The 21,930-nt window shown below is 32.1% G+C and overlaps 1 protein-coding gene across 1 annotated transcript; it reads right to left on the bottom strand.

The window, feature by feature from the left end:
- Positions 1-707: 707 nt before the first annotated feature.
- LOC137837666 (putative methyltransferase PMT16) lies at positions 708-6,488 on the bottom strand. The gene is made up of 6 exons (XM_068646760.1): positions 5,081-6,488; positions 3,017-3,227; positions 2,402-2,702; positions 1,541-1,933; positions 1,371-1,448; positions 708-1,105 (listed from the first exon to the last, which is right to left on the bottom strand). The coding sequence occupies exons 1-6, from the start codon at positions 5,747-5,749 to the stop codon at positions 874-876; spliced, it is 1,884 nt and encodes a 627-aa protein (XP_068502861.1). The 5' UTR covers positions 5,750-6,488; the 3' UTR covers positions 708-873.
- Positions 6,489-21,930: the final 15,442 nt, after the last annotated feature.

Genomic DNA, 21,930 nt, shown 5'->3' with positions numbered 1-21,930 from the left:
TATGAATTTACAGTTTATAATCTTGAAGTTCTTCCACAATTCTTTTTCAATTCCTAAACAATATATCTTGCATCAATATGTTTATAGCAAAAAACCTAAACATAAGGTATAAAAAAAAGCAAGTATATTAAGTTGTTAAAATACACTTGACCGACCTAAAAAAACTCAAATATATTATATAAGTTAAAATAATTTAAATTTAAATTAAACATTGTTATTTCACTTATTTAACCTATAAACATCAATAGACTTAAAATGAATATGTCCATCATAAATTTATAAGTCAGTTCATTTATAGGTGAACCCCCGTGAAATTATGGACCATTCTATTTTATAAACATTATAATTGTATTTAAAAAATAAAAAGTATAATTTTTAAAACACGTATATTATAGTTTATATATTAAATAATTATAGTTAAAATTAAAATTAATTTTATTAATATGACTTAAATTTTAAAATACAAATTATATATTTATTTTAGTTTTTAAATGATTCATTGACCGGTATAAATCAACTAAGACTCAAATTGTTATTTAAAAAAGACATCTAACAAATATTTTTAAATGAGAACTTGGGTCCATTAAATAGCTCTACAAAATGAATATGCATAATACACTAAGTCTAAAGTTCTAATTTTATTGTTACAATTATAAATAAAAAAGCTATAAATATATGAATACTGAGTATTGGTGCCAATGAAAAGCTTTGTAGAAGTTAAAAACTGAATTTGCAATTAACTAAATATCAAAATATGCAAGCACCAAAAGAAAAGAAGTAAAAAATACAAAAGAATAACAACTAAAAACTTAACAACAAAAGGAGATAAACTGAAATAAAAGGGCATCTAAATGGCTAAAAATATGTATTTAACTATTCTTTCTTGTTGGGATGAAGTGGAGATGTCCAATAATTTTTGACAGCAAATAAAAGTTTCTCCCTTTCAAGAGGGCCATCTTCATGGTCCACAATTTGACTGTCCCAATCCATGCCATTCACTATACTCTTTACCTTTACCAATATATCAACATCATCTCTGATTATTACACTTCCCTCTGGTCTAAGAATCCTATCCATCTCTAGCACTATGTCTTCCAATTCACATCTACAATGCATAAACAAATCAACTGTCTGTTTAGTTTCATGTTTCAGACATCAAAATCACACTAAAATTTCCATTTTGGATGCACATTTGGTCTTTTTTCATTTACATTTTCCACAAACCAAGTGTTTTGCAAAACTAGGATAAGGTAGTTTACTCAACTTTTTTGTTTTGATTTAATAGCTAAGATGAATCCAGAATTTTAAACTTTGTAGAAATTTTCAGTTAAACATTATCTGGGAAATGTAATAAAAAGGCATATATATACCTGTCATTGTAGAGGCTGAATACCGAATCAGCATGAATTAAGTCATAAGTTCTAGGATAAGTAGACATTGCTTCACACCTGCAACATTATAATGGCCATAGACGTTTTTACAGAGAAAAAAAAAAGGAATGAATTTCATCAAATAAAGATTGAAAGAAAACTGAGCTAACCAATTATGGTATGTTCCAATCAACCCCCTTTCAAATATTGCACCAAGTGTATCAACCTTGGCCTGAACAGGAACCACATTCATGACCCAGACAGGGGAATCTATGAGAGCCGCAGCAAATCCACCCAAGTAAGCATTCATGTCTAAAAGGTTGCGATACCTCCCAGCTTTTCCAAGCTGATTATTAACATTCTTATAATATGATACCCTTTTCTTCCACAGCTTGTTATCATTTGAGAAAGTTTCGGGGGTAACCCCCTTTATGGTCCCCATAGAAATCCTTGGTGGGGTGGCTTTTAGTCTGTCAGGCCAATTTTTCAATGCCCCACCAGCAGTTTCTTCTTTGCTGGATACATCAGGCAGAGGACTCAAACATGTTTGCATATCAGTGTACCTGAAAAGTGAAAATAGAAAACTCCAGTTAAAGAACTGACCAAGTTCATAGAATTTCACTGAGTATTTAAACTAATAGTTGATAAAAAAATTTGTTAAACAACCATTGTAAAAATCCATTACTATCATACACAATTTGTCATTGGAACAGCCTGAAATGTTTTACTGTCAGTGAATACATTATGTACCCTTTAAATAGGACCTAAGTTTAAAATTCTCTAATGAGGTTCCTGTAATGAAAAACAAAATAACATTATCAACTAATCAAGAACCATAATATGTATCTTATCAATAATGATCAACAAATTAACAGATTTCTTATTCGTGTCAAATTGTAAGTTGATGACAGTTTTTTTACGAAGTGCACAGATTATTTCCACAAAATTATCGACATGTTAATTTAACCAAAAACAAAAAACAGATGGAAATGTTAACTTGCAGAAATCAAACACGAGTAATGGGAAAATACCAGGCCTTGTCAGGGCTACCCTGTGCCTTGCAGAAAGGTCGGTTATGAGTGAGCTTGCGGTTGGCTTTGCATTCCAAATGGTTTTTGGCTTTCTGCCAAATAGCTATGTCATCCTTCTCCACTAGCTTGTTCCAGCACAGGCTTTTAGCTACATTCTCGATTTTGGTCTGTTCTTCATTCAAATCATCTTTCGTTCTTTCCCATCCTTTCCAATGTTTCTTCCAACGAATTGGTGGCCCAGATAGAATCCAATACCCACCGGGGCGTAGAATTCGATCAATTTCATTTAGATAAAGCCCGTCTAATTCCACAAATGGGAAAAGGAAAAAAAATAACACGTTAGTTTTGAATCATGAAGCTTCATTCATAAAACACAAACAATTTTTTCAGATGCACTTTGCTGTTTTACTTTTACACTAACACCCAAAACATTACACTGACATCCTCGTTACACACAAACACACGTTTTTTGGTGAAGTAGATTATCCAAAACACTAAAATGGTAGGAAGTAATGTCCAGAGAGTCTCAATAAATCTGAGGGTATCACTTTAAATTAATCTTATTCTTCATACATTAATTTATTTGCATTTGGTGAGTGAGAATATCATTGATACCGTATTCAGCCCATGGAATGAGGCATCGTGAACAATGTGCCATGTCAAAGGCTCTGGAAGGAAAAGGCAACCTCTTTGAGGCTAGGACTCCAATTAATGCAGGAACCCCTCTTTCAAGAGCAAACTGAACTTGTGCCTCATGGGTGTCCCTAGGAGCAATGGACACTGCTATGATGTCACGTGACAGAAGATAGGCTCCCCAACTAGCAACCTGCATTATCAAAGCTTTTGACCTATTAAATTCAGTTTCTTCAAATTATTCTTCACAAAAGAAGCCATATTTTTTACATAAAATATAGCTGACAAGATTTTTTAATGTTTGCCCTTTTGGTCCTTTGAACCACAACACACTATTGAGCAAGATTGTAGATAAATCTTCTTAAGATGCGACCGGGACATCACATGTAATCCGCGAAAAGATGACATAAAATAATGTAACATATGAAATACCTGAATTGAAAGCCTAGGTTAATAGAAGTACATCTGGTTTGTGACTAACTAACCAGACAAATGCCACGTTAGGGAATAAACAATATTAAAATATAGCATTATAATAATCAGCCACTCAAATATGTTTTTACTTCCAGTTGAACTCAGTTATTATAAATTGTTGTAAACTATAATAATATTAAGTTTGGAAATCTCAGCTATAGTACTATGGATGTTTCTTTACCTCGTGAAGCACATACCTCGCCCGGTTTATTCATTTGTGGATTTTTTTATAAAAAGTCAAAGAAAATGTACCCCAAAAGCTAAAACTGAGAGAAAATAAATGACATATTAAGATAAAAATTATTGTACAGATCCGACCCAAAAAATAATTCTATAACAACTTAACTAGTTCTTGAGCATCACGGAATCTCTCTGAATGGATTGCTCACAAAATAAGAAATGTAGCATCAAAGATGATTTTTGTAACAAAGTAGTGTATTTTCTTTCAAAATTACTATCTTTAGTAAAAAAAATTGTTTTATAAAAATAGGTAAATCGTATACAACTTCAGAGTGACAGGTGAAAATCATGAAACTGTATGAAGTCTTTTCCATACAGTTACACATTTTGGTAAAAAAAAATTTACTCAAAATGGAATTTCCAAATATAAATACACTATTTTGGTGTAAATATCAAACACAAAATGAAAAAAAGTCGAAATTCATACCAACTTAAAAATTAGGGGAAAAAGAGAAAAAAATAAGTGTAGATGGAATGTGGATTCCAAAAGAAAATTTGTACAATTTCTACACAGAGAAATATTTAATAGAGAAAATCCAAGAGAGTATTATGATTATTCGTTTTTGTAAGGCCAGACAACATGGCAGAAAGACTTGTTTTGGATCCTTATTTCAAAAACGAACAAATCACACACAACGTTACAAAATTCTCCCAAAACCCGTCCCCAGAAGAAGACAAACTCACCTATCTCAATGTCAATTTTGGAATCTAAAGCATTTTCACTAGAGTTTAATGATACACATTTAATCACAACCTTAAAACAATCGCTATAAAAGATAATAAACTTATATTATGATAGTTTGAGTCCTACGTTTTTTCTCGTTTTACTATGCGTCCCTTTCTCAGTTTAACAGTGAGCATCTCCTAAAGTTACTACAAAGCTTATCACCCTTGAATTGAAGGCACAACCTCATTAGTTGTTGTAAAGAACAAGGCCCTTAAGCCCATTTCTTTTCATGCTCCAATAATGACCCTTTAAACCCAACTAATCCTTCAAAAACTCAATTTTGTTTTCAATAGTAATATAAAATAATGATTAAGAAAAACAAAATATACTGTTAACAAACAAATAAAAATATTTACAATAATTTTAAAATATAATTGATACATAGATTTAGTTCAATTTAATTTTTAGTGGGGTCCCAAACGGTGGAAACATCATCATTGGTGTACCAAAAGTAAAAACATCAAGGACAAAGATGTTCCAACCCAGTCCAAAAGACCACTTTAATTTTATTTTTTTTGAGAAAAAAAATGTTTTCTTAACCATGAAACAACGAGCAAAAACAAAAAATTAAAAAAAAAAAAGTAGGAAACGGAAAGCGCGCGTACCCCACAGCCAGTATCGACGGCGGTCCTCACCGAGCCGTCGCGGAGGCTAACTAACTTCCCAATGTCGTCAATGTACTTGTCGGCGCCGTCGGGGAACATGGTGCCGCCCCCGGGGAAGTGGAAGCGGTCGCCTTGGTAGCGGATCCAGTTCTGCACGGCCTTCTCGACGGTGAGTTCGCGGTGCGGAACGTTGGCGTACCACGCGACGTCGCGGCTGGCCGGCCACGGGAAGGGGTTGCGGTATCCGTGCGGCGCGGGGACGCGGCACTTGAGAGCTTCGGTCTTCGTGGGACAGTGGCGCTCGCGGTACACCATTCTGCGGCGCGAGTAGCGGAGGGAGCGGGCGTGGTCCTCGCATGGGGTGTACTCGCTGAGCGACACGTCGCAGGGAGGGTAGCGAGATGTGGAGGTGGAAAGAGGGAGAGAGGTGGCAGTGGCGTTGTGGTGAGAGGAGAAATCTAAGTGTGAGGTGGAGGGTGGGCTATGGAAACATGGTTTTGTTGTAAGTGTTGCTGTGGGTTTGGAGGTTTGCCGGTATGCACCGAAGGTGTATGAGAAAATGCAGAGGAGTGCGACAAGGGAATAGAGGTTGGTTTTTTTGCAGTGAGTATTTGGTTTGGAGGGTTTGGCCGTGGGATGGTAGGGTGAAGTTGAATCAGAACTGGGCATGGTGGGTGGTGGGTGGTGGGTGTAAGAAAAAAAAATAGTGCTTTTGGTGTGAGAAAGCAAGCGTCTGTGTGGTGATTGGTGGAGTGTGGGGGTTTAAGTATTGGAATGAAGTGGAAGAGGTGAATTACATTGCAGAGTGGAATACAATGGTGGCGTGAGGATTCAGAAGTGGGACCAGATTTGGAGAAAAGTGAAAGGGCCTGTTTTCACCAATGGGTGCGTTTCTGAGTATTTGACTGCTGATGTGAGGTAATAATTGCTGTAACATTTCAACGTTGTTTGGAAAATGTCAAGAAACATTATTAACAATGAAATGCATCTTTGACTACAACTTTGATCACCATATGTTACTACAACTACTTCACATGAATGTTATACTAACCAGTAAAGTGAGTTTTATAAGAACTTTTTTGAAGCAGGTTTAGAATGTTCTTAAACAAGATTGTTCAAGTAGCTGGTAGAGAGTAGTGCAGTCAATAGAACAAACTGAGAGATTGAATGAGATGTTGAACAAACAAGATGAAAACAGAAAGAAAAAACATGAGAAAGAAATCAAACAAACTTTCTTATGAAAAACTATTAAAAAACAGATATTTTTTCATCACCTGCATATATTTGGACTAGTTTTCATAAGCATTTGTCTTTAATAATTAATTCCTAATTTTCTACAACTAAAAGAAATTATAAATGGACTTAATAATCATTCAAGAACACGCTTGATCCTAATCAATTAATTACCATTCTTCATATGGAAATGGACTGTCTCATATTAAATTTTTACAGAGTGGTATATGATGTGAAACTTTTGTATCTTTCTTCAATGGGAATGTACCCTCTCATATTCATTTTTTTTCCATGGTCGTATATTTTCTTCTTAAATGAAGTAAGTAAATTTTAATCTTAATATTCTTCATCTACTTACTTAATTTGTTAAAAGAGGATACCCACAAATTGTTAAGATCTGATGAAATTTGGAGTAGGATTTTAATCCAAAATATTCAATCAAAGACATATTTTTTGTTTGTTTTTTTTTTCTTCTATACTAGGAACTAAAAAAAATCCAATTTGAATGATTTAAAGAATATATAAAATATCATTTCTTAAATTTATTAGAAAACATTAAAAACTATAAATATCAATAAAATAATTCAACTCTGCTGATAAAATAAAAGCAGAAATTCAAATAAGAGAAAAATATTGAAATTAAAACTTAATAATATTTAAGATAGAGGAAAAATTATAAAATGTAAATCATTAGATAATTTAAATGGAATGTGTAATGTAAAATTAAAATAATAAATTATCAAAGAAAAACAACATGTTACATGTGAAATTAAAGAAATCCGTTAACATAAATAATAACAGGGTAGTTTTTTTATCATTTTTATTTCTGATTTTCATATAATGCTTTTAGTTTAATATCTATGAACTACTTCAATAATAAAATATTGAAAACCCATCTGATAAAAATCTAAACACGGTGATGAATTCTGAACACAGTACCATTATTTGGTTGAAAAAGGAAAACTACCAAATTGATCATGACCAGTTAGGTGCATGGTACCCTATGGTAGGGTCGTGTTGCATTCTTCGTTTTTTACTTATATAATTCAAACACCACTTTGTACAATTTCATCATCAACGACATTTTTGTAACATTTAACCTCTTTTTTCCCCTTATTCATATATCTTTTTCATGTCATTTTATTCTTACATATCCAACTTTCCAAAACTTCTTACCATGCTCCATTCCTTTTCATAAAAGATAGAAAATTTTCATCAACCATTGCCAACCACACCTGATTATTCTCTGACACATTTTGAAGAATAAAAAATTATTATATATATGTGTGTTTTCTTTTTTTCAAGAGATAAAACTGATTTTATAAAATTAGATTATACTTAAATTTACTTATTTAAATAATACCTTAATATAGTTTATTAGATATATTAAATCACTATCAAATAATTCATAATTTAGATAAAATATGAATTAATTTTTAATTGATGTGATAGATCCGTTTGAATTCATATTAATTAAAAATAAAATCAATTTTATAGAAAAATTGAATTACACTAGTCTAACTTCTTCATATATATTAGTAGAAACAGAGATGCAATCGCGCCTGTGTATCCACATTTTTATTTTTACTCAATTTTTATGAGATGATAGAAATGTAATATATATATATATATAAATAATTTTTGATGAGTTGAAATTGAAAAACAAAAAATAAAGTGTAGAGAGTGATTAAAAGTGGATGTTATTTTATTTTATATGTGAAATTTTGTGTGCAAATGTGTAAAATATGTTCTCTTTGTTACTTTAAATAAAGAACTAAGAAAAGTGTGGGGAGTCATATAAAAACTGTACATTAATATTAATTTAAAAAATTAAAAATAATTCTATTTTTTAAGTAATTCATATAAAATGACAAAATATTCAATTATATTAATAAAATAAAATATATTAAATAAGAGTAAAATTGAAAAAATCAGTTATAATGAAAAGGTATAGATATATATACTAATCACTTTCCACTAATCACTTCCCACTAAGTTATCTAAAACGAATTAACTTAAAGGAATTAACTTACTTACTTTTATAGGCCATTAAATTATTTAATACTGTAATACTTAGTTGTTCTTTTTCCTTGTTGACGTGAGGACTACTTCTTTTACAATGAAGTAGCATATCTCCATTTAGAGATACATTAAATATAGTTTTTTTATTAATTTCCAAACGTACTTTTGTAGAGAGCTTTGTTATTGTCACACATATTGTTAATTAAAGAATTCAATAAAATCTGGAAAAAATTTCCATGGGTAAATAATTTTAAAAAAATAACTTTATTATTCTTATTAATGTTTTTTATTGAAATAAATAGAATTGTAAAAATAGGTTTACTGTGATGGATTACCTCAAAAAGTCAAATTTGTTTAGTTCCTTTGTTCTGCATCATAATGCATAGATCTATTTTATAAAATATAAAAAATATATTATTTAAAAAAAAAGTTTTATTAATATTTATGACATGTTGCATTGCCTAGGACTTGTTAACGGATATCTGACATGTATACAATCAAGAAGACAAATATGGATGGGCTTTTAATTCCACCCACATAAGTTTTATCTTCCCATTCCCTAGGTTTTTTTTTTCTTATAAAAATATTTGATTATTTCTTGTAAATATTAAATATTAGTTATAATTTTTTTAATTAATTACTCAATTGATTCTGACTTATTCGTTTTTCAATAGTTTCTTATCTTATGAGATGAGATAAAAAAAAAATCTTTTTCTCTTAATTCTCTGAAATAAATGTTGGAGTTTTAAATTTTAAAATGGACGATATTTTAAATGTGTTAATTAATTTCAATTAATTTAAAGTAAAAATAACAATAATTTTTTAAATTTATACTTTATTTTCTGCTGTCTCTCTCTCATTGCGCGCTTCGGTTGTTCCATAATTTGAATTGGTGAGAACCAATACTTTTATTTAAAACATATAAATGCTAGGTTTACCTACCTCTTATAAGTTTATAAAATACACTTAAATTAATAATTCAGCAATAAAAATAATAATTAAAATGTACAAAATAAACTATTAATGTAATTAATGATTATGTAATACTTATTTTAATAACAGAAGTTAGAACGATCTACAGATATGTAATAATTTTGAGAATTATACATTTAACTTTTTATATTCACTTATATATTTTCATTTTTCAATATTCTTATTGACATCTTTTACAAATGAACATTTATTTTATTTTTATTTTTGATAAATATAAAAAATCGGATTTAAAAGACAAATCACCTTTTTACCACCTCAAATCCAAGTCATCAATTCTAGTAGTAACAGTTGTTTAAGAAATGGTTTGATGCATAGTAGTAACCGGAATTTATATTACTTTTTTCAACATGTCTTAATATAATATCACATTAGTCTTTCATATATGATGCTTTGATGCATAATACTTTATAATAGAAATTTGAGATGATGTCATCTCTAACCTTGTGTTTGGATAAAACATTTTATAATTTTTAAGACATTAATACATTGAATTTTTTTAATTGGTCTTATTTCAAATTGTTTCATTTTTAAATGTTTTATTTATATATGAGAATTCAAATCTAGTAAATTTTTGTTTTTTTTGGATAAAACATTTCAATTACCATTAAATTCAAAAAATTATTTAAATACCAAAAAACGATTATAAATTCAATAAATATTAATGTTGACAATCTTTTGTAATCGATTTTGATTGGTGTTATTTTTGGGTCAAAGTTTTTAAGGATTTTTTCATCTTATATTTTCAAAACTTTTTCTGAATTGATGTTAAAAGAGATTATTTTTAGTTACATTATAATCATTTAGAATTACATCGTTCAAGGTTATTTTTATGATGTTGACAATTTGAGATTTTTGTCAGACTATTTCTATCAATGTTGACTGAAATTTTTTCCCAATTAACATTGGTAAAAAAATCCTAATTCTTTGTAGATATAAAAAAAAAAAATATGACAAATGACTTTTGAAAAAATGTAATTCACATTTGCAAAAAAAATAATATACTAATCATATTAATCGAGAACAATGTGAGAAAATTTAAAAAGATATTACAATGAAAAAAACTATTAATCTAGCAACACAGATTCAAATTATTATTTTTAATAATAGTAATAATAATAATAATAATGTTAAGCAAAGGTTAAAAATTATTTGTGAAAGTTGGTGTCATAAATTGGTCTTTGTTATGACTCATGTTCCATAAAGGAAGAATCACCGAGGAGATTGAACAACAATGAGACATGAGTTGAATACAAAGGACCACCTTTAACATAAAATTTTAAGACAATAAGTTTTTTAATCTTCTTATTATATATTGTTCAACTTTTACATTTCTACTCAATGTGAAACTTAGACTCATACTTGGATTAATAAGTTTATAATTGAGGAATTTCCATTACTACTTTTTTTTCTTATTAGGGTTCCTAAAAATAGCATGATTCATGTTTGTCTCCCTGTGATTAACGACAAATTAAACCTCATTCCTATTGGTTAGGTTACTTTAAGAGAAATAGTTTGTGAGATCCCTATGTGAAAGGTGTTTGGTATAAGAGTGTTAAATAAAGTTAAATAATTGTGCATCACTAATATTGTGGTGGTTTGCTCATTTATGTATTGTATTTTATAAAGTGGGGTTTGCACTTTTTTTATATATTATAATTTGGTCATATATGTGAATGAGATGAGATCTCCAGTAAGATTTTATGTCTCATATGAGAGTCGGGTGACTTGTTAATTAAAAAGACCAATAATCAAATAAATTAATAATGAAGGATAAAAAAAATTTGGGCAAATGAGGAGTAATGTCCTGATAGTGATCACTATTTGATGAGTCTAGCAAAATAATAAAGTTTATATCTATATAAACAACTAACACACAAAAAATGTCTCATCCTTGACAGGTATGTACTTTATTTGTTCTACATCCATCAAGAAAAAGAGATAGTAGAATAGAGAGTTAAAGGGATGAAACCTTGGATCGTAATTTACCTCGTCCAATCTTCAAACATTGAAAAGTAATCTCCCGTAGAGAAAAATGGTCAAAATCATTCATCTCGTTGAATCTCTATAGCATTAAAGAATACACTAGTGCAGATAAGTTAAACAAATGCGGCTATTTTAAATTTACAAATGCGGTCATAGAACCGCATTTGATCAACACGCATTTGTAAATCTGGAATTTACAAATGCGGTCCTATGACCGCATTCATAAATCACATTTACAAATGCGGTCATTTTAGGTAACCGCATTTGTATATTATTCTGAATTAGGGAGTGGGTTTGGGGTTTAGGATTTATGAATGCGGTCTTGGTAAAAACCGCATTCATAAATCACTATTTACAAATGCGGTCATTTACTAAGACCGCATTTGTAAATGCGAATTCACTATTTACAAATGCGGTCTTGGTAAATGACCGCATTTGTAAATAGTGCTTTTTTTTTTGGTATATCCTGTTTTGTGCAGAAACCATATATTTAAATAACCTGCATAATGATTAAACCCAGCCAGACAAATACAAAAATGTAGTAACCAATTGAAATCATCAAAATGTACATTTACAAGTGATCAAATTACATATAATAAAACCACTAATATTGTTTACTTATGCTAGAGTTATAAAAATTAATGAAGTATGTGGACCAAGAATCTCTAACATATGAAATGCCTTCCTCACTCATTGGTGTTTCTTCTGTGAATAACTGCATTGCAAAGTTGACATAAATTAGTTTCTAGATATATATATGTTCAAGAATTATAAAAATGATTTAACATATACCTCCTTCCAACCAGTTTTAACACCTAGTCTTATAATGGTAATCATCCATTGCATAATGTAATAGCCACACTCATAGCTTCCTGGTTGTTTATTACACTATATAATTCAATAAAAAGTAATATGTTAGTATATTGATAAACAATGATAATAGAGAAAGAAAAAAATTACAAACCTTTACTCTTATGTAGTTCAAATTATTTGAACTGGATCGACCTTTTAGGATGTTATATCCACGCCATGAACTGGTTAATACAAAAAACCTCGTTAGTAGATGGTTAATTAGTAACATATACAAAGTTAAGTTTATACTATACTTACGTATCAATGATATCCTTAAATTTTGTGGGCATCTTCTTGTGTAGGGAACAGAACCACACAGCAGTCTTATCAACCATTGATAAGACAAGTAACTGCCAATGATGCCTATATGATCATTGAAAAGAGTTAGTAAATATTTAAAACATGAAATAATAATAATTGATGACATATAATTAAACTTACTAATTAATGTAAGGGCATAAATAAATTTGTTTTCCCTCTTTTTCCAGGATGTTAGTGATGTATGCTTGAGTCTCAGTTGAGTTTGGTCCAACGGGATTAGTATATGCAGGATCTACGAATCCATACATATTTTCCTTCCCCTCAGTGATACAGACTCTATGCAAAAACCTACAAGTTTTTAGTTAAAGCATAATCAATAATAATTTAACATAAAGTAAATCGAATAATAGGTAAAGATACTTACATCATAAAAAATTGAATTATACTTATATTGAGCTCCTGGTTCCCAGATATAAATTCTGATAAATCTGTGTTGTAAATCATCAGTGGCAGTTCAGTGTTGATTTGAAAAAATGTATTATCCCACGGAACTGGAAAAGGATCATTGCCAATCTGACTAGCAATGAGACGTAGGGAAGCCATAGGATCAACTGGAACCTCACGCTTCTTTTTCGGACTTGGTGGCTGAAAAGGTTCCTACAAGATAAACAACATTTGTATTAAATTATATGTAATATATAAATATAAATAAAAAATAATATAATGAAACGAAATTATTACATGAGGTTCGGGCATAGATCGAATGAGCTCTCTGGGCCAGGCAACGAATGTCTGAAATGCATCGGCCACAGTGGTTACCTCATCTGAAGGTAGTGGAACACGAGCATCAGGAAATCGTACTTTTTCAACTGTTACCTTCGCCACATCAGGGGAGAGAGGAACATTATGTAAGGTGGTGGCGTTTTTATAGACTTTTCCAAGTGCCACCACCCGAGGAAGTTTGCCGCCCACTACCAGTAGCTCACAATCCTCTGTCTGCCCATTGATATCATCCCCTGATGTTGGAGGAGCCGCACAACTCCCCTTTGTGCTCTTGGGAGTGGGACTAACAAGGGGTTCAATCGGCTCAGCACAAACTTGTTGCGATAGAAACTCTTGTCGCATTCGATCATTCTCCTTTTTCATCTCCAGCCACATCAAATCAGTCTCCTTTCTCATCTCCTCCATTATTTCTTCACGTAACTTAGTCTTCATTTGAGTTTCCTTCTTGGAGGAGGAGGATGGCTGTCGTTCTGAAACTCCAAAATAAAGTTTAATTCCGACCCCTTGTCCAGCGGCACGAACACGACCAGAGTGTTCAGGTCGTCCAATTGCTTCAACCAGGATATCGTGACGACCTTCAGCAACAAATGTACCGTCGGATTCCAAGGAATCCTGCAAGAGTACACAAAAATCATATTTTCAATCATTAATATAATTAATGCTTTAAAAAAATTGAAAATAACAAAAATAACTTACAATTTTTTCGATTATAACCCCGGATTGCTCGGAACTTGGTGCACCCGACTTTTTAATTCGGGCCCTCTTCCATTTTTCATGGCGAAAAGGTGGTGGAGGAGAAGTGACCCCTGTTTCCACATTCTCAGAATACGTCCCCTGTTGAGATTTCTCCTTTTCCACCATCAGTGTTTGCTCAAGTTTTCTATACCCCGAACGAGACATAACGTGCGGGGTAAGATTCTTCAAAGCTATCTCTTGAGCTTTCTTCCGACGATCCTGTCATAATTGAAATAAACAAACTGAAGTAAATAAGATAAACTTATTAATGTTATATAAACCAAAAAGTTACTTCACTTACCATCCAAGCCTCATTTTCACGGCTTTCTCTAAAAAGACGCCATGTCTCTTCATCAATATGTTGGTACTTTAAACATGGATTTTCGTCTTTAAGGTCGCCAAAAATGTATCTCGAAGTCAGTCTTGACTTAAAGGTACGAAATTTAAGTGCGATATTGGATAATATCTTTGATCGAAGCGGTTCCACATCAGGAATGTCAAAGTTTGCCTAGAAAATAACATCATCAAATTAAAATTAATTAATCAATATTAAAAAACATTATATGATAACAATAATAATGTAAAGCTTACCAGAACATCCTCCCATAGCATGTTCCGATCAACCTCTGAAACCTCATCCCATGAATTAATCAAAATGGAGAGCCTCTCACGAGAAACAACTCCAAGATAGCTCATAAACTCATCTGCCTTAGGACCAAAAGCCACTCCAGTGTTGACGTCAATGTCAACATGTGTCTTCTCACCAGCAGCACGTCTCAATGCAAGACGCTTCAATCTAGTAGGTCCTCTACTGCCTCGTCCAGATCGAGGTATGTCTGGAGTCTGGTCGTCATTCATGTCTCTGTTAAAAAAATTAGGTAACAAACATTAGTTAATGTGCATCGAATTAAAATCATATAAAAATAATACAAAAAAATTCTAAATGTTTATTTACATGTTGCATGTGGGTTGAATGTTTATATGTAAATTCCTTCACTATGGTCTTTACGGGTTGCATGTACATCATCAAGTACATCGTCATCTTTATTAGTTATCATTGGTGTGAATGAACGAGTTTCGCCATATTCAATATCATCTATGGCTTCCCCTTGTTTTTTCCCGTGTAAAACGACATACCAATGTTCTGACGTAGGATCTTTCACATAGAAAACCTGAGATGCTTGTTGAACCATTATAAATGGCTCATCTCGATACCCTATCTTTCGAAAGTCCACTAGTGTGAATCCTGATTCATCAATTTTAACTCCACTTTTATTATCAACCCATTTACACTTGAAAACTGGAACGGAAAACTTAGTGTAGTCAATCTTCCATATCTCTTCTATAAACCCATAGTATGCCATTGATCCAAGTACTGGATTTGTATCTTTCGAAGTCGAAAACTGCATTGACTCGGCTTCAAGAGTAACACCAGAATTTTGAACTGTACTCTTTTCATCCAGGGACTTCGTGTAAAATATACAATTATTCACTTCGTACGCTGTACATGAAATGACATCAAACTTCAATCCAGCAGCCAACCAAGTCAAGGTCTCTGATGTCGTTGAATCCTTGAACACCTCATCTTTAAACCAAGGCATGAAAGTTCTATTATGTTCCATCAAGACCCATTTCTCTGCTTGTCTTGGGTTATTTGCCTTCACAATGGCTTTATGAGCTTCTATGTAAGGTACAACTTCATCTGTGTTATTCAATATGTACAAATGTGCTTGCAAGACTTCTGATCGAGATTTGCTTACAATATTCACACCACGTAAACATTTACTTGTAGAACGCCTGTGGTGCCATGAATTAGCTGGAACACCTATTGGATTTGCTTTTGTCATGTACTCTGAACAAAATTCAATACTTTCTTCAGCTATGTACCTTTCAATCATTGAAGCCTCTGGACGATAATGATTTTTCACATAACCTTTCAAAATTTTCATATACCACTCAACAGGATACATCCATCTTAAGTACACTGGTCCACACAATCTAACCTCTCTTACCAGATGCACCACTAGATGAACCATGATGTCAAAAAAAGACGGAGGAAAAAACATTTCCAATTCACACAAGATAACAACAATTTCATTTTGAAGTTCATCTAGTTTTGAGGGATCAATGACTTTACAACAGATGGAAGAGAAGAATGAGCACAAACGGGTTATGGTGTGTCTAACATTTTTTGGTAAGATCCCACGGATAGCTACCGGCAACAACTGTTGTATCAAGATGTGACAATCATGAGACTTCAACCCAATTAACTTCAAATCTTGCATTGACACTAGACTCTTTACATTTGAGGAATGTCCTTGTGGCACTTTCACACCCTTTAGACATTGACAAAAACTAATTTTTTCATCTTTTGACATTGCGTAACAGGCTGGGGGCAAATATGTACGCTTACCCATTTGTATGGGTGCCAACTCGCCGCGTATGTTCATCTCAATCAAATCTAAACGAGCATTTAGACCATCCTTCGTCTTCCCGTTAATGTTAAGAAGTGTACCAATTAAGCTATCACACACATTCTTCTCAACATGCATTACATCTATACAATGTCTGACTTCTAACCTCGACTAGTACGGAAGATCAAAGAAGATTGATTTCTTCTTCCAAATATTTGTCACAGATGACTTTTTTTTGGACTTGCCGAAGGTGTGGTCTATGTTATTTACCTTTTCGTAAACCTCAACACCGGTTAATGGAGTTGGTGGACCACTACCCTCTTGGTGTCCATTAAAGGCTTTTTTCAACCTCCGGTAAGGATGATGACTTCTAAGAAACCTCCGATGCCGAAGATATACTATTTTCCTTCCATGTTTCAATTGTTGAGAAGCAGTGTCTTCTTCGCATATTGGACACGCTTTGTGACCCTTAACACTATAACCTGATAAGTTACCATATGCTGGAAAGTCATTGATGGTGCAAAATAACATGGCATGAAGCTTGAAAGTTTCATTAGCAAATCCGTCAAATACTTCGACACCCTGGTCCCACATTAACTTCAAATCTTCAATTAGGGGACTTAGATAAACATCAATATCATTCCCTGGTTGTTTCGGACCGGATATCATCATAGACAACATCATGTATTTTCGCTTCATGCACAATCCAGGAGGTAAGTTGTAAATAACTAGTAATACAGGCCATGAACTGTGATTTGTACTCATATTACCAAACGGATTCATTCCGTCTGTAGCTAAACCAAGTCGGATATTTCTTGATTCTTTACCAAATTCTGGAAAGTCATCATCAAATTTCTTCCATTGAATAGAATCAGCTGGATGTCGGTACATGCCATCGCATTTCCTATCATCTGCATGCCATCTAAGATTCTTAGCATCGTCTGGGTTTGCAAACAAACGCTTCATCCTTGGAATGATGGGAAGATACCACATAACCTTCATTGGGGGTCCATGCTTTTCCATGTCATCAATAGAATCATCATCTTTTTGTTTCAACTTATAACGTGATAACCCACACCTCGGACAACTTTTCAACAATTCAAAATCTTTCCGGTATAATATACAATCATTAGGACATGCATGTATCTTTTTGTACTCCATACCCATTGGACAAAGAATCTTTTTTGCCTCGTAATTACGATTAGGTAGACTATTTCCCTCTGGAAGCATATCCTTCAACAGCTAGAGCAATTCCGTGAAGCTTTTATCAGTCCATCCGTTTATTGCCTTCAAATTCATCAATCTTAACACCGCCGACAACCGTGTGAAGTTAGTTGATCCAGGATACAAAGGAGTCTCTGCATCTTTTGACATACTTTCATATCCATGCGCTTTTGCAAAACACTCCCACATCACGAATCATGTCCTCCAATCGATCATCATCTCCATCATCGTGTACTGCTTCATCCATGGTAGAACCCACATATTCTTTAGTTACGGAAACACGTGGTAAATTTAATAATTCACCATGCCATGTCCAAGTTGTATAAGATCGAAGAAACCCATCACATAGTAGGTGTTCCCTCATGATATTCACATCCAGTATCCTTCCATTCAAACAGTTAACGCACGGACACCTGATCTTTGCTCCATCATGACCACTAATAATCGCGTTACGCTGCGCAAATTGTATAAATTCCTCTACTCCCCTTTCGTACTCATCACTTATACGAACAACATTAATCCAACTTCGATCCATTATATATTCTGGAATATAGTTAGGATTTTCTAATAATTAGTATTCTCTTCAATCTCACACATTTGCCGAGGGTCGAACACCCCCGGACTCAATCCAAACACGATATTTCTATTCTAAAAGTAACAATAACTAACATAACATAAAACTTTTATTAAAATGTAATTAACAACTAACTAAATATGTCACTTCTAAAATTAAAATTCTAGAACAAAGTTTAATACACTATAGAATTATAATTCCATAAAGATTAATATCATATTCATTTTTATTTAAGTAAAAGTAGTTTAAAGTGACAATTATAAAAAATAAATGATGCCAGGGAAAAAAAGAAAGATATGCAAAGAGAAAGTGCAAAAAATAAAAATAATTACAAAAATAGAATTTATATATAATATAAATTTAAGAAAATAGAAATTATATAATACAAAAATTCAAAATACACACAAATATATAAATTATTAGTTATTAGTTATACATTCCAAGTTGTATTAGTTATTAATTAAATATATATTATAATACAGAAAAATAAAAATTCAAAATATTAAATATGAATTCAAAATTTTAAATATAAATTCAAAATATTAAATAAATACAACACCAACCTTTAGGTTGATGGTGATCGGAGACGAAGACGAAGGCGTAGGCGAAGGCGGTGACGGAAGCAGTGGCGGTGGCGGAAGCAGTGGCGGTGGCGGAGCAGAAAAAACCAGCGAACCAATAGAACAGTAACCACCTATATGCAGAAAACGAGTAAGGAAACGAAATGACAATGCCAAGGAAGTGAATAATGACAATGACAAAAACGAAAACGAAAACAAACGTTGAAGCAGAGAGAGCTGAAACTTACAATGCAAAGCGGAGAGAGCTGAGAACGTTGAAACGAAGAGCGGAGAAGACGAAAGTGAAAGTGAAAACCAGTGGCGCGCTTCTATTTTTAGGGTAAAATTGATTTACAAATGCGGTCTTACCCTAGAACCGCATTTGTAAATCAATTTAATTACAAAAATGCCACCGCGTTTTTTACAAATGCGTTTAAACGCAAAGCCGCACTAAATAAATGGTCGTTGTTTTCAAATTTTGTACTAGTGATAATCTCTCATGGAGGAAGATATACACACTCTCCCTTTAATATATGTGAGAATCACATAATTTTAAGATCTTAATATTGACACTAAACGTAATTTAGTGATTTAATGATATACTTTCTTGTGACATAAACACTTGAGTCACATTTTTAGAGAAATGATAAAAAGATTAATAAAGAATGAAATTCTTTCAAATCTAGATTTTACTAATCTAAATATTTGTGTGGATTGTATAAAAGGAAAACAAAAAAAAAACACAAATAAAAGGGCTACAAGAACTACTAAGCTTTTTGAACTAATGCACATTGACATTTTTGGTTCTTTTAATGTTAATTCTTTTAAAAAAGAAAGGTACTTTGTCACCTTTATTAATGATTATTCACGTTATGATTATGTTTACTTAAAAATCTCAATTAGTGGATGCCTTGAAAATTTGTTTGAATGAAGTAAAAAGACAATTTATACAAAGGGGAAAGATGTCAGGTCTATAGGTCGTAAGTATTACGAAAGGTATGATGAAAGTTGGCAATACCTAGGTCTATTAGCTAAATTTCTTAAGAAATGTGACATTTGAGCACAATACACAATGTCAAGTACACCACAATAAAATGGTGTATCATAAAGATATAATAGAACATTATTGGATATGGTTAGAAATATGATAGATAATTATTCTTTACCCATATTTTATGGATGTATGCCTTAAAAATTGTCATGTATTTGTTAAACAAGGTTCTTAGTAAGGTAGTTCCTTATACACCTTTTGAACTATGAATTGGTAAGGCACCTAATATAAGACACTTGCATGTTTGGGGTTGTAAGGAAGAAATAAGAATTTACAGTCCCCAAGAAAAGAAATTGGATGCAAAAACAATCAATGAATATTTCATTGATTATCCAGAAAAATCAAAAGAGGTATATGTTTTATTGTGTTAATCATAATATGATAATTGTTGAAACTGGAAATGCAATATTAATTGAAAATGGTGAAATCAATGGAAGTTAAACTTCACGATAAGTGAAAATTAAAGAAGTTATAGTACAAATTCCTTTAACTTGTGTCGCTGGTAATAAAGTGAGTGTTACTCTGATTCTCGTGACAAATGACAATGAAGAAAAAAAATAAAATGATGAGCCCATGATTCAAAACGAGTCTATTGTAGAAGAACCGTAAGAAGTAGCATTAAGGATGTCTCAAAGAAAAAATATATCATTTATGTTGAATGACTATATGGTATATTGATATGAGTTAGAAAGTGACTTAAGCATTAATGATAATAATCCAATTTCGTTTTCACAAGGTGTAAATTGTGATAATCATGAGAAAAATTGTTAGATGTTATGAAAGAAGAGTTGAAGTCTATGGAACATAATGGTGTTTATAAACTTGTAGAACTATTAGAAAGTTGTAAGAGAGTTGGTTGTAAGTGGGTCTTTATGACTCTCATGAAAAACTTGAATGTTACAAGACCAGACTTGTTGCTAAATATTTTACTCAAAAAGATGGTGTTGACTATAAAAAAACATTTTCGTCTGTCTCACAAAAAGGTTCCGTCAAAATTATCATGACGCTAGTAGCCCATTATGACTTGGAGCTATGCCAAATGGATGTAATTTTTTTTTTCATGATGAAGATTTAGAAAAGAATGTTTATATGGACCATCCAATGTGGTTCTCAATTAAAGGAAAGGAACACATGATGTGTAAATTAAAGAAATCAATATACGGACTTAAGCAAGCTTTTCACCAATGGTATTTGATGTTTAATGATAATATTATTTATTTTGGATTTAAGAAAAACAATGTTGATCTATATATATATATAAAGATCCATAAGAGTATTCCATATGTTGATGATACCTTGTTGGAAACTAATGTGTTGAACCAAGTGGTGTTCAAGCTTTGAAGAATCCAAACCCTTTGAAGGATGTTGAAGGCTAGGTTGTGCTTGTTGTTGCTGAGTTGTCTTAGATAGGATCTGGGGTAGATTGATTATGTAATCCACTCTTGATTGAATCCAAAGCACAGGCACTATTAATCTTTTTAAAAGAAAAGTGTTTTTCAAGCTAAGTGAAAAACAACCGATTGTTTTGTCGAAACAACCGATTGTTTTATACTTAGGCATTTTTAGAAAAGGTTGAAAACTGTTTTTCAAATGGTTGAGCTGTTAAAACCAAAACAACCGATTGATTTGAGGAAACAACCGATTGTTTGTTTTGGTACCATAACCGAAAAATGGTTTGTGCTTTGACTGAGCATTAAATGTTTTTCTAACTGTTTACGCTCCAGTTTTTAATACTTTGACCAATCTTTAAAGGCAATTAATAGTTTGTTAAGATTTCATAACAAACAACAACTTTGATATAAAACAGTAAAACAGATTTGGGTTTTACAAGAAGATAGTTTTTGAGTTTTGAAAAGTTGAGATTGCTTAGAGATTGAGATTGATCAAAGAGTGTGAGATATGATTTCTGCTTGTATTGATTTCAGATTTGCTTATGTAACAAGTGTAATCCTTGTATCTGTTGAAAGAACCTTTGTGTGTTTGCTGAGAAGTGTTGTGTGTTCTTGAGGGGATCAAGGTCACTTTCTTGGTTGTGTTGTAAGTGATCTAGGTTTGATTGCTTAGTGGAATTCCTCAGTGGTTTCTGAGAAGACTGGATGTAGCTCTGGGTTTAGAGTGAACCAGTATAAACATCTGTGTGCATTCTCTCTATCCTTAATCTCTTT

The sequence above is a fragment of the Phaseolus vulgaris genome, chromosome 4 (genome assembly GCF_051622355.1).
Source record: "Phaseolus vulgaris cultivar YP4 chromosome 4, ASM5162235v1, whole genome shotgun sequence".
In the NCBI taxonomy this organism is placed as follows: domain Eukaryota; kingdom Viridiplantae; phylum Streptophyta; class Magnoliopsida; order Fabales; family Fabaceae; genus Phaseolus; species Phaseolus vulgaris.
Note: the sequence above shows the minus strand (reverse complement) of the source record. Positions and strands in the feature narration are given on the sequence as shown.